Source organism: Trachurus trachurus (genome assembly GCF_905171665.1).
Source record: "Trachurus trachurus genome assembly, chromosome: 2".
In the NCBI taxonomy this organism is placed as follows: Eukaryota; Metazoa; Chordata; class Actinopteri; order Carangiformes; family Carangidae; genus Trachurus; species Trachurus trachurus.
Window position 1 is genome coordinate 521,207 of NC_139914.1, and position 13,465 is coordinate 534,671.

General features: G+C 46.8%; 1 protein-coding gene and 2 long non-coding RNA genes across 3 annotated transcripts in view; 2 read left to right on the forward strand and 1 right to left on the reverse strand.

Moving 5' to 3' along the window:
• Window positions 1-13,465, forward strand: part of LOC311001087 — a 441,127-nt gene that overhangs the window by 10,234 nt on the left and 417,428 nt on the right. The gene's annotated exons all lie outside the window — the stretch shown is intronic.
• ftcd (formimidoyltransferase cyclodeaminase) lies at window positions 594-9,839 on the reverse strand. Its single transcript, XM_083991639.1, has 13 exons — window positions 9,685-9,839; window positions 8,329-8,512; window positions 8,025-8,153; window positions 7,856-7,944; window positions 5,627-5,806; window positions 5,403-5,540; window positions 5,191-5,322; window positions 4,243-4,304; window positions 3,502-3,628; window positions 3,209-3,414; window positions 2,978-3,116; window positions 848-943; window positions 594-743 (listed from the first exon to the last, which is right to left on the reverse strand). Exons 1-13 carry the CDS (start codon window positions 9,736-9,738, stop codon window positions 657-659), a joined length of 1,623 nt encoding a protein of 540 aa, XP_083847765.1. The 5' UTR covers window positions 9,739-9,839; the 3' UTR covers window positions 594-656.
• On the forward strand, window positions 9,786-13,298 carry LOC311001094. The gene is made up of 4 exons (XR_014596134.1): window positions 9,786-10,096; window positions 11,263-11,347; window positions 11,502-11,632; window positions 13,130-13,298. It is a non-coding gene; the product is annotated as an uncharacterized lncRNA (long non-coding RNA).

Below are 13,465 nucleotides of genomic sequence, written 5' to 3' on the forward strand. Positions count from 1 at the left end.
CCTCCCCTCAAACTCTCTGGCGCCCCCCAAGGGAGGCGCACCTCACACTTTGAAAACCCCTGTTATATACTATATACTACTACGGTATATATACGTGTGTGAGTGAGTGATGACTGGACACCTGAGGACTTTTCTCAGCCTTTAATCAACAGGTAGACACTCTGCAGTAGAAGCCCCGCCCCCTGGCTGTTAGCCCCACCCCCTCTCTGCAGTAGAAGCCCCGCCCCCTGGCCGTTAGCCCCGCCCCCTCTCAGCTCCTCCCGCTCTCTGCAGTAGAAGCCCCGCCCCCTGGCTGTTAGCCCCACCCCCTGGCTGTTAGCCCCGCTCTCTGCAGTAGAAGCCCCGCCCCCTGGCTGTTAACCCAACCCCCTGGCTGTTAGCCCCACCCCCTGGCTGTTAGCCCCGCCCCCTCTCAGCTCCTCCTGCTCTCTGCAGTAGAAGCCCTGCCCCCTGGCTGTTAGCCCCGCCCCCTCTCAGCTCCTCCTGCTCTCTGCAGTAGAAGCCCTGCCCTCTGGCTGTTAGCCCCGCCCCCTCTCAGCTCCTCCTGCTCTCTGCAGTAGAAGCCCTGCCCCCTGGCTGTTAGCCCCGCCCCCTCTCAGCTCCTCCTGCTCTCTGCAGTAGAAGCCCCGCCCCCTGGCTGTTAGCCCCGCCCCCTCTCAGCTCCTCCGGCTCTCTGCGGCGCTGAGCACGGCGGCGACGGCGTCCTTGGCCTCCTGCAGCAGGTTCGCCGCTCGCTTCTCAGTCTGAGGCACAGACAACAACAATGACATCATCAACAACAATGACATCATCCCCAGCAGCAGCTGAGTGAGTTGACAGAGGAACGCCAGGACAGTGAACGCCTCACCGTGACCCTGAAGGCCTCGTCGGTCACGTCCTTCAGGTTGATCATCATGTTGTAGAACGCTCCAAACATGGCCGCCTCCAGCGCTCTGGCTGCCACCTGCAGAGGAAGGAGGAGACGCTGCTCATCTATCCACTTCCTCCATCCTTCCTTCCTTCTTTCCACAATCCTTTTCCCCTCCCTTGCTTCTTTCCTTCCTTCCTTCCCTTCATCCTCATTTCTTCTTCCTTCCTCTTTTGATCCAGTTGACCTGGGGCCTCATGTACTAAGACTTGCGTGGATTTCCTACTGAAACATGGCGTACGCCAGAATCCAGAAACTGTCGTACGCACAAAAAAAATCAGATGTATCAAAGTGTGCGTACGCATGGATCCAAGCACTTTTCTTTTGTTCGTCCCAATCAACTTGGAATTGAGCCACATGTAGAAGTGCCGATCTCCTCCCTGTCCACGCCTCCATGTAAATATGCAAATCAATGTAAATAAGGCCTGCACCAAAGATTCCCTTCTCTTTACGGTCAGATAACACCATGAAAAACTGTGAGGAACAGCAATTTAACCAAATTTGAGTTGAAGGTGCTCCTCGATAAAGTTGAGCCGTGTAAACATCTTTTTTTTTGCCGTCCTCCGGCACCATCACAAAGGGCAGTGGGAGAGTGTGTGTGTTATATAAAGGTGAACGTGAAGCAAAGGACCGCTGTCATCCCAGATGAAAGCAGACAATGTACTCTAATTACTAAATTATTTGAAATGGATTTACGATTTTCATTTGCCTTCTTTTATACACAGATCGCGTAGTAAATAAATGCAGAAGTGCACCAGGGAGGCTGATAAAGACACATGTCCAACTTTACGCAGTCTGTGTAGTTAAACCAGCAAAAAGAAAGTCACTGACAGCGTGATATTTCGGCAGACATGCTCAATGTGGGTTATAGGACAATTAAACAAATACATTTACTTTGCGCGCATACAGTCCCAGGCTGTAATCTGTACCCAGCTATGCTGAATGAATGAACCATGCGCTGAACCAGCCACCTCGCCACAATGTTTAATATGTGATGCATTTACGCATCACATATGATCTGTACATTTATAGTATAAAAATGCTTCCTGTTCACAGTGTGGTCAGCACCTGAATGGAGGCGATGGCTCCTCGACGTGTCGCGCTCTCAGGCCGGTCGCAGCGCACTGCGCTCAGTTCCAAGAGAATTGCCCTCAGAAACCAAAAGAGTCATCATGTGCAAAAAAAAAAACAAGAACCCTCCGGGACTCGTGTGCACTTCGCACTGCAGCATCTGCAACATCTTAAGACTAAAGCTGATGCTATTTTCTGCACCACTTTGCGCATGCTTTTCTATCCACCCATCTAACTGCAACATGTGGATGGGTTAGTTGTTCATAAATGTGTCTCTGATGTGCACATTACTCTGAGGACTAATTGTTTTCACATTATTAACAGTTTCACCTCTAAGTGTCGCCAAAGGAACAACAGCAGTAGAAACGTGCGTACGCCAGCCATGACGTTGGCGTGGGCCACCGCACTTTTCCACGGTCATTTCACTTTTGATACATCTGAACGTTGGCGTGGAAAATGACGTACGCCACTTTTTTGTGCGTACGCAACATTGATACATGAGGCACCCTGGTCTGTTCTCTCCCTCCATCTTTCTTTCCTTCCCTTTTCCCTTCCTTCTTTCCTCCCATCATTCCCTTTGTCATTCCTTCCTTCTTTCCCTTCATCCTTCCTTCCTTCTTTCCTTTCGTCATTCCTGCCTTCCTTCCTTCCCTCTTTCCCTTTGTCCTTCCTTCCTTCCTTCCTTCCTTCCTTCCCTCTTTCCCTTTGTCCTTCCTTCCTTCCTTCCTTCCTTCCTTCCTTCCTTCCTTCCTTCCCTCTTTCCCTTTGTCCTTCCTTCCTTCCTTCCTTCCTTCCCTCTTTCCCTTTGTCCTTCCTTCCTTCCTTCCCTCTTTCCCTTTGTCCTTCCTTCCTTCCTTCCTTCCCTCTTTCCCTTTGTCTGTCCTTCCTTCCTTCCTTGACCCAGGAGGGTTAATCTAATTTAATTCTATGTTGTGTAATGTGAATAAAACCGTGTGGATGTAACCATGGTTACAGTGCTGCAGGTACACACTCCCTCACCTGAGCGTCAGACTTGCAGGCCGTGTTGCCGAGGACGACCATCTCCTTCAGCGGCGCCCACAGGACGCCGATCTTCTCCGCCAACGCCATCGGGACGCCGACAGCGCTCTGCAGCCCCGCCTGCATCGCTGCCTCCCTCCTGACACACACACACACACACATCAGCACACACCTGGAGCTGCACACACACACACACACACACACACACACACACACGTCACGAGACGTCACCTCTGAATCTCCTCTTTCGTGGTCTTGGACATCTTCAGCGCTGCCATGTAGCTGTTGAAGGCGGCGGCGTCGGCGTCGACCATCAGCAGCAGCTCGGCGGCGGCGGCGTGGAACGGAGGGATGAGTCGCCTCATGTCGGCGTCCAGCGCCTCGAACTGACGCTTCCCGTACGTCATCTGACCCACCATGGCACCCAGCGCCGCGCCCTGAACACACACACACACACACACACACACGGTCACGGAGACGCTCCGACACGTTCAGACTTCACTCTGTGCAGAAGGAACCGTTACCATGGCAGCGACGGCGGCGGAGACAGAGCCGCCTCCCGGAGCGGCGGTCCGAGCTCCGACGCTCTGGACGAACTGACGCAGCGACAAAGACGCTAGGCAACCGTCGTCAGGTGACCTCACCATGTACCTGCACAGAGAGAGGAGAGAGGAGGTGGAGGAGGAGGAGGAGGAGGAGGAGGAAGAAGATGAAGAAGAAGAAGAGGAGGAGGAAGAAGAGGAGGAGGAAGAAGAGGAGGAAAGAGGAAGAAGAAGAAGAGGAGGAGGAGGAGGAGGAGGAGGAGGAAGAGGAGGAAAGAGGAAGAAGAAGAAGAAGAAGAGGAGGAGGAGGAGGAGGAGGAGGAGGAGGAAGAAGAAGAGGAGGAGGAAGAGGAGGAGGAGGAGGAGGAGGAAAGAGGAAGAAGAAGAAGAAGAAGAGGAGGAGGAGGAGGAGGAAGAAGAGGAGGAGGAGGAGGAGGAGGAGGAGGAGGAAGAGGAGGAAAGAGGAAGAAGAAGAAGAAGAAGAGGAGGAGGAGGAGGAGGAAGAAGAAGAGGAGGAGGAGGAAGAGGAGGAGGAGGAAGAGGAGGAAAGAGGAAGAAGAAGAAGAAGAAGAGGAGGAGGAGGAGGAGGAGGAGGAGGAGGAAGAAGAAGAGGAGGAGGAAGAGGAGGAGGAGGAGGAGGAGGAAAGAGGAAGAAGAAGAAGAAGAAGAGGAGGAGGAGGAGGAGGAAGAAGAGGAGGAGGAGGAGGAGGAGGAGGAACTCACTCTATGATTCTCTCCTTGGGGTTGAACGGACCCAGTGAGTCCAGACCCAGTTTACTGACGACCTGCAGACACAGGAGGAGACATGGTCTGGTTCTGGTTCTGGTTCTGGCGTTAGGGTGCTTTCACACATGTTTAGTGCGGCACCAAATGTTAAAATGATACATTGTTTCATTTCTCAGTTAGCGGGTTGCGTTCACACCTGCTTTTTGTCACTCGGGACCAAACTTGGAGAGTTTCATGTCTCCATGACGACCGGTTGAAATCTGGAAGCGCTGATTGATAAAACTTTCATGATGGAGACTCAAGTAGCTCTGGTCATTTACTTCTATATTGTTTGTATGTATAACTCTTGGCAAACGATAGTTCCCATCTACTTTTCTAGTGTGGTACTTCCGGCTGGTTTCCGGTTCACCCAGCTCGGTCCCGTTAGGCAAGGCAAGGCAAGGCAAGGCAATTTTATTTGTATAGCCCGTTTTTACAAACAGTTTGTCTCAAAGGGCTTTACATGGCATCGTAACAACATCCTCTGTCCTTAGACCCTCACATCGACTGAGGAAAAACCGTTAGTTTCCGGTTAAACGTTAAACACGGCGGACCTCTGCTGCTCGGGCCGCACTAGTGTTGGTGCTTCCACACTGACCCAAACGGGACCAAACTTAGGTCGATCTAAATTTAGATAGCAACACTGCAGGTGTGAAAACATCCTCAGTTGTTCTGGTTCTGGTTCTGGTTTTAGTTCTGGTTCTGGTTTTAGGTCTGGTTCTGGTTCTGGTTCTGGTTCTGGTTCTGGTTCTAGTTCTGGTTCTGGTTCTGGTTCTGGGGTTAGGTCTTAGTTCTGGTTATGGTTTTATTTCTGGTTCTGGTTCTGGTTTTAGTTCTGGTTCTGGTTCTGGTTTTAGTTCTGGTCTTAGTTCTGGTTCTGGTATTAGTTCTGGTTCTGGTTCCTACCAGTCTGAGGCGCTGCTCCTGGTCCAGGACGAACAGCTGGTCTCTGGTGACGTACGATTCAGCAGCGTCCAGCAGGGCCCTCAGGGGAATCAAACCCACGATCTGAGAGCCCACCACCGGCAGCTTCAGGGCCTGCACACACATATTGATCAGTGATTGGTCAGTGATTGGTCAGATGGCGGCGAGCGATGGCGGCGAGCGCGACCTCTGACCTCGGCGCTCCTGACGACCTCCTGGAAGACGCGCTGCAGCGGCGTCTCCTCAAAGTCCAGGATGTTGGTGGAGACCTGAGCCAGGTTCGATTCCTCCAGGTACCAGCCAATCGCCTGCACGCTACGCAGCAGACCGGGCTGAGGAGACGGGATGATGATGTCACAACACTGTTCTGTTCATGTCAATAAAGCTGTGTGAATTGAAGTGAACTCCCAGCATGCACCTGGTCCTTGCCGCGGCCCTGCTCCCGGATGTCCAGCGCGATGCGGTGCGCCTGCTCCTTGGTGCCGATCACGTTCACGTTGTAGGCGATCAGGAACTTACGAGCCCCCGTTACCGTGGCGCCCCAGGACGGCACGAAGTGGGCGGGGCCGAAGTCTGGCGCCCACTCCGCTCGCTTCAGCTGCACGAGAGAGAGAGGGGGGAATATTATGACGTACTTCCCCTTTAAGAAGTTACGGTCCGCTCACTTCCGGCGGTCATCGTTACCATAGCGCTGCTGCATTTAGATTAGCTACATGTAACACTACACCTAACTCTCTCATTCTACATTCATAGTTATGTTTGTACATGTTGTTACTAGTGTAGTCGGTTCAGTTTGTATTTTTATATATAGTAGTCGAAGCATTTTCTATCATCATTGATCGCATTTTGCCGTTAGCCGCCTGGCTAACTTAGCATACTGGCTATATGAAAATTAGACGCTAAATAAAATTACATACAACACTTTAATTATGTTTGTACATATATTGTTACTAGTATAGTCGGTTCCGTTTGCATTTTTATAGTGGTCGAAGCATTTGTGATCATTAATCATTGATCGCATTTTGCCGTTAGCCGCTTGGCTAGCTAGCCGTTAGCCGCTCGGCTTTTATTTAAAAAACAACAACAAACGAAAGCAAAAATGTTCAGGTGGAAAATACACTACACACCATAATGTTTCTGAAGAGGGCAACCAGCTCTACGGAGTTTAGGACTTTTTTCAGCCTCATGTCTTAGTTTCTCCTCCGTGACTTTTCACTCATTATCAGCTGATGCTCAGCTGAGAGCTTAGCGGCAGGTTAAGCTAACGCTACGAACTACTAGTAGATCGATGATTAAAAATGATCACAATTTTTCCTAACACTATATAACATTAGGCCTACAAACTGAACACTAACTGAAACTATAACAATATGTACAAAAATAATTAAAGTGTTGTATGTAATTTTATTTAGCGTCTAATTTTCATTTAGCCAGTATGCTAAGTTAGCCGGGCGGCTAACGGCAAAATGCGATCAATGATTAAATGATAAAAAATGCTTCGACTACAATATAAAAACACAAACTGGACCGACTATACTATTAACAACATGTACAAACATAACTATAAATGTAGAATGAGAGAGTTAGGTGTAAAGTGTTAGATGTAGCTAATCTAAACACAGCAGCGCTATGGTAACTTAGTGAGCGGACCGTAGCTTCTTAAAGCAGAACTATGCAGGATTTGGGCTGTAATTATTGTGGCTCAGAGTCACTGTGATGGTTGAGTGACCTATTATGAGGTGAATGGGGTCTAGGCCAATGCGCCCACCCCCCCCACTGGCTGAAAACCGCACTTGCAAGATCAGTCCGTCTCGGTGTCCCAAATCTCATCAATGGATAGAACTATCGCGAGAAACTGCCTTACGGCAGTACGAGATAAGAACGCAGATGACGTCATGCATGTCATGAATCGTGATTGGTTTGAGTTCGGAAAGTCGGAGGAAACCATGGAAACATGAAATGTTTAGAAGTTCGGCTTGTGGCTAACACGGAGCTAATGCTAACACGGACACACACACACCATGGATCTTTTATAAGATAATGTAATACATCATGACACACACACACACCTTCGCGTTTTGGAACCTTTATTCATGTGTGTGTATGTCTGTGTCTTTGTGTCTTTGTCTGTGTGTGGCCGTATTAGCGTTAGCTCCGTATTAGCGTTAGCTCCGTGTTAGCGTTAGCTCCGTATTAGCGTGAGCTCCGTATTAGCGTTAGCTCCGTGTTAGCGTTAGCTCCGTATTAGCGTTAGCACCGTGTTAGCGTTAGCTCCGTGTTAGCATTAGCTCCGTGTTAGCAGGGCTTAGCAAACACCGCTACCTTCAGCAGTAAACACAAGCACGTGTAGGGAGGGGGTGGAGGAGGTGGTGGCGGCGAGTTTTTTTTTACGACAGTGACATGTGCCTCCTAGAACTGTGGGGGAGCCCCGGAGAGGGAAAAAAAGAGAAACCAGCGAAGGAGCGAGCTATTTCCGGCCGAGTTGCATAGTTCTGCTTTAAAGGGGAAGTACCTCACACTACATTGTGCGAAGTGGTCCATTGTATTGATGTAAATGTAAAGCATGGTTTTGTTGAACATGAGAGAGAAAGAGTAAGGTATGACTCATCGGCGTGTGGCAGCCTGTGATTGGCCGAGGGGGCGTCACCTTGTCAGGTAGAGCTTCGTACTCTCCGGCTCTCACCGAGGGGAGGGTTGTCCTGGCCGCGGTGCGAGCTGCTGCTCCGTACAGGTAGACTGTAGGAGGGGGCAGTGAGTCAGTCAGTCTGGATGAATAAATGAATGAACTCCCAGAATGCAGCGGGGCAGCGTCTCACCTGGCACCTGCAGTGTCTCCGCCAGCCGGCGTCCAAACAGCTCGGCGCAGCGGACACAGTCGTCCATGGAGACGTTCTGGACCGGGACGAAGGGACAGACGTCCAACGCTCCGGTCCGGGGGTGTTCACCTGGGGGGGGGGGGGGGGGGGGAGCATAGGGTTAGATAGAGGAGGAGGAGGAGGGAGGAGGAAGATGAAGAGGAGGAGGAGGAGGAGGAAGAAGAGGAGGAGGGGGAGGAGGAGGAAGAAGAGGAGGAGGGGGAGGAGGAGGAAGAAGAGGAGGAGGAGGAGAGGAGGAGGAGACCTGAGTGCTTGCTCATGTCTATGAGGCTGAAGGCTCGTCGTGCTGCGTTCAGGGCCCCCTCCACCACGGCGTCCGGAGAGCCGACGAAGGTGTAGACGGTTCTGTTGGTGGAGGCGCCGGGGTCGACGTCCAGGAGGCTGCAGCCGGGGGAGGAGGAGATGGCCGCCGCGATGTCATCGATCACCTGACACACACACACACAGGGATTTTAGAGCCGCAACAGTTAATCAATTATTAAAGGGATAGTTCAACATTTTGTCAAATTGGCCCATTGCCATACTCCCTATAGTCATAGCAGTAGGTTCGTTACCTTTACTTGTCGGTGCAAGCTATTTTTAGAACGGCGGAGCAGAGCCGTGAGCTGCTCAGAGCTACGCTACGGAGGCTCATGGGATTTCTTGGTTTCCCTCATCAAACTCATCAAATACACAATCCAACAACTCCACAACGCTCTGGTGGACAAGTTGTGACCTGCACATTCACCACGCTATGAGATAATAACACAACGTTACCACACAGAGTTGTTTTAGAGGGAAATTCATGCAAAACTGCTGATGCACGTTGCCTTCAGGGACAGTTTTTCATCAAGCAGTCTCTGTATTTCCCTCTAAAACAACTCTGTCTGGTAACGTTCTCTTACTGCTATGACTACAGGGATTATGCCAATGGGCCAATTTGATTAAATGTTGAACTATACCTTTAAATGAATCGTCAACTATTCTGATAATCTAATAATCAGTTTCAGTAGTTTTTTAAAGAAAAAAAAAGTCCAAATTCTCTGATTCCAGCTCCTTCAATGTGAATATTTCTGGTTTCTTTGTTCCTTTATGACAATTAACTGAGTCTCTCTTTGGTTTGTGGACAAAACAAGACATTAGAGGACGTCGTCTGGTGGTTTGAGAAACACTGGTTGATGTTTTTAACATTTTATTGACCAGATTAATCGATACATCTCCATCTGAATGACCCCTCAACACACTGTAACAGAAACTTGTCATCTGAATCTAAGGTTTCTACTTTCAGCTGAAGAAGAGTCCAAACACCAAACATGTGTTTAATTATTGTTCAGTTCTCTCTCACTGACAAAACACACAGGTCAAAGGTCAAAGGTCCGATCCAGCTGACTGACTAACACACAAACACACACACACACACACACTGACTTCAGCTGCTCAAAGCTCCAACAGCAACAACCTGCCAGACAACACCACCAGCCAGAAGGACGAGGAGACAGAGAGAGAAAGAGGAAGATAAAGAAGAGAAAGAGGTAGAGGAAGAAAAGAGGAAGAGGAGGTAGAGCTGTAGAGAGAGGTAGAAAGCGAGCGGTAGAGCGAGAGATGAAGCAGCGACACCGACCTGTTTGTCTCGCCCTTCAGAGAAGTTGGGGACGCACTCGACCAGCTGAGCCATGATGAAGATGAAGATGAAGTGTCTGCTGCTGCTGCTGCTGCTGCTAAACTGACTGACTGACTGCAGGTCCAACTAAACCCCTCAACACACACAAACAGACACACACACAGACAGACACTGACACATCAATCATTGACAGCTGACCAGCCGTTGCATCACGCTCTGATCAAACAGAAGCTCAGCTTTGTTCTGTTGGTCAGAGAGGTCAGAGGTCACAGGCTCGAAGGTTACAAAAACTTACAACAAAGGGACAGAAGCAGATGAAATATTAACACGGAAGAAGAAAACGTGACAAATCCTGATTGAAAAGTTGCAACACACTCGAAACTGACAACTAAAGAAAACTGATGAAGCAAAGGTATGGAGGTACATTTGTGTCTTTATTATTCAATCAAAAGAAAAGTTGATTTAAACAAAAAAGATATTTTCAATCAAAACAAACTTCACTTCAATCTAAAGCAAAACATTTAAATCAAAGGAAAAAAGGGTTTGAATGCAAAAAATATTTGAGACCCAAAAAATTGCATTTGAGCACTTTTTTCTTTGATTGAAAATGTTTTATTGGGGTGAGTTATTATTTGACTAAATGTAACTCCAGTGTTTCCCATTAATTAAAGAGACTGTGGCGGACCTCTCTCAGAAAAAAAAAAAAAAACTCCAACGACCCATCCCCCCCCCCGTCGCGCCATGGTCTCCTGAAATCCTCTGGGAAACACTGAACTCCATACAAAGCTAACATAGCTGAAGCAATATCTGAGAACAGATTTCAAGTAGAACTTGTGAGAAGTAGCTTCATTTACATGGAATGGTGAAAATTACTTGAATTGTTGAAGATTAGTGTAAAAAAAAGTTAAAATCTACTCAAATATATTGGAAACTGACAGCAGAAGAACGTTGCTGAAGCATGTAACTGAAGAGTAAAATTAAAACTTGTAAGCAGCAGGTAAATGGTGTGAAATAGTTGTGAAGTGCCTAAATAGTTCAGGATAATTGTAAATCGATGTGTCCAACATGAACAAAATGGGTAAATGGGTGAAGAACAAATTTACCAGCAACTTATATACTGTCAAATCTGATGTAGGAGTCTGAAGCAATGCTAAAATGGTTCAAGCATGATTTTAAACTGTCATCAATCACAAACTGTTTAAGATATCAAAAAGCTGAAAAATAGACAAATAGCTGAAAATCTTGTGAATGTTTTAAAGGTTGAATGAAGTCTGTAGCTGAAAGTGTGCTGAAGTTCAAAGAAGCATAAGATTTGTAGAGTTTGAAGGCTGTTTCCATTCATTCTTAATGAGGAAAAAAATGCAGAAAAAGTTGAGTGTGAAAATAGTATGAAAAAGATGAATGACAGCAATAATGTCCAGACAAAGCTGCACAATTTGTATATGAATTGTTGAAGTAGCACAAAGTATGAAGGAGTAGTCACATAACAAAAAAGGGAAGAAGTAAGAAAAAGTTGAGACGTCGAGATTTGATGAACTATAATGTGAATGTCTTCAGCATTCAGCATTCATTCAACAGAGCTCTGGCTCCTGATTGGTCCACACAGAGAGAGATCTACCTGGACTGGGGTGCAGGTGTCAACCGTTAACAGGATCCAGCTACTGTGAGTGACAGGTAGACACCTCTGGACTGAGCCGTTTGCTCTTCTGTAGAAACTGTTTATCATAATCAATAAATATATTTATACGTATACGAGCTAATCAAAGTGACTCACCTGAGTTATGACCCGTCCAGGTGAGTCCTGCTCTGACATTCAGGAATGTGGGAGTTGTGTTTGCCGTCATAAACAGCAGGAGTGTTTATGATGCTCCGCCGCCACTCGCTCTCACACTTCCTCCACTGCAGCTGCTCAACATGGACGTGTGGCTGCTGCTCGCCGTCGCTCTGGGTGAGAAGAAAAACTTTATGTTGTTGTTTCTGTTCTGTGTTAGTGGTTAGCGGTTAGCTTCATTATCAGTCTGATCCTTTGGTCCACTAACTAGTCAGGTACAAATATGACTTGACCCTAAAAAAATTCTAACAAAAGGTTTCTCAGTTGTTTTTTATAGTATTAGATGTCCTTAATAACATACTAAAAGTTTACCAAAATTTGACCACTAGAAAGGTGTTATTTTCAAGATGGCGTCCAAGATGGATAGGAAGCCTGAGGAGACACCACAGGTGAATAGGGTAAAATTTTTAACTAACAGATATCACCATGAAACTTCCCAAGTTTATCACTTACATTAAGACAAATATTTTTTGTATTACAAGTTTTGTCAAATTGTATGTTTAAATATGTAAATGAGGCAATATCTCATTAAATATGCGCTAATTTGCATATCCGAAATCTGAACAATGGATAAAAGCCACTTTCAAAATTCTTGTTTTATTTTGTTGACATACTAGAGTCAGAAGTTTTTACAGAGGGGATTTTGGATATCTCTCTTTATCACTCTGTAAATGAGAAAATACTGTCACCAGCCCTAAAAATTCAAGTTGGTCGTGTTTTTAGGAGTAAATGTTGTATAAATCAGGCTATGAATGATATATCAACAATCCCCTCTGTAAAAACCTTCAGAATATAGAAAGGGATCAAACTGGAAGGTTTGGTGTCTGTAAGTGCTGCTGAAGTGGAGATTTCGGGCTCTTATACAACATTTTACTCCTAAAAACACGACCAACTTGAATTTTTAGGGCTGCTAGTATTTTCTCATTTACAGAGTGATAAAGAGAGATATCCAAAATCCCCTCTGTAAAAACTTCTGACTCTAGTATGTCAACAAAATAAAACAAGAATTTTGAAAGTGGCTTTTATCCATTGTTCAGATATCGGATATGCAAATTAGCGCATATTTAATGAGATATTGCCTCATTTACATATTTAAACATACAATTTGACAAAACTTGTAATACAAAAAATATTTGTCTTAATGTAAGTGATAAACTTGGGAAGTTTCATGGTGATATCTGTTAGTTAAAAATTTTACCCTATTCACCTGTGGTGTCTCCTCAGGCTTCCTATCCATCTTGGACGCCATCTTGAAAATAACACCTTTCTAGTGGTCAAATTTTGGTAAACTTTTAGTATGTTATTAAGGACATCTAATACTATAAAAAACAGCTGAGAAACCTTTTGTTAGAATTTTTTTAGGGTTAGGTGTTTTTTTTTCATATATGTACCCGCCTAAACTGAGAAACGACACAGTAACACCTGAGTGATGTTATCGTGGAGAGAAACAACTGTAAACAGCTGTTGACGTGACCTCTGGACCTTTAACACGCTACTGGTTGTTAGCATGCTAACCTGCTAAACTAAACCACAGAACATGATGAAGGCTATATGTTAGTGTGTTAGCATGTTAGCATCAACTTGTTATAGTGATAACGATGCGTTTTCTCACAGCTGTGACACAGTCCACTCTCTCCACAACCACTGGACCAGAGATTACTGCTGTGGCTCCAACCACTGGATCTCCAACCACTGGAACTCCAACCATTGGACCTCCAACCATTGGACCTCCAACCACTGGACCTCCAACCACTGGACCTTCAACCACTGGACCTTCAACCATTGGACCTCCAACCACTGGACCTTCAACCACTGGACCTCCAACCACTGGAACTCCAACCATTGGACCTCCAACCACTGGACCTCCAACCCCTGGACCAGAGATTACTGTTGTGGCTCCAACCATTGGAACTCCAACCATTGGACCAGAGATTACTGCTGTGACTCCAG

Excerpts from the sequence above, each read along its gene's own strand:
- ftcd (XM_083991639.1), bottom strand. The coding sequence starts at position 9,738 with ATGGCTCAGCTGGTCGAGTGCGTCCCCAACTTCTCTGAAGGGCGAGAC. Across the intron at positions 8,513-9,684 it reads CTGAAGGGCGAGACAAACAG|GTGATCGATGACATCGCGGC; the intron begins GTCGGTGTCGCT and ends TGTGTGTGTCAG. Across the intron at positions 3,415-3,501 it reads CCGCCGCCGTCGCTGCCATG|GGCGCGGCGCTGGGTGCCAT; the intron begins GTAACGGTTCCT and ends GTGTGTGTTCAG.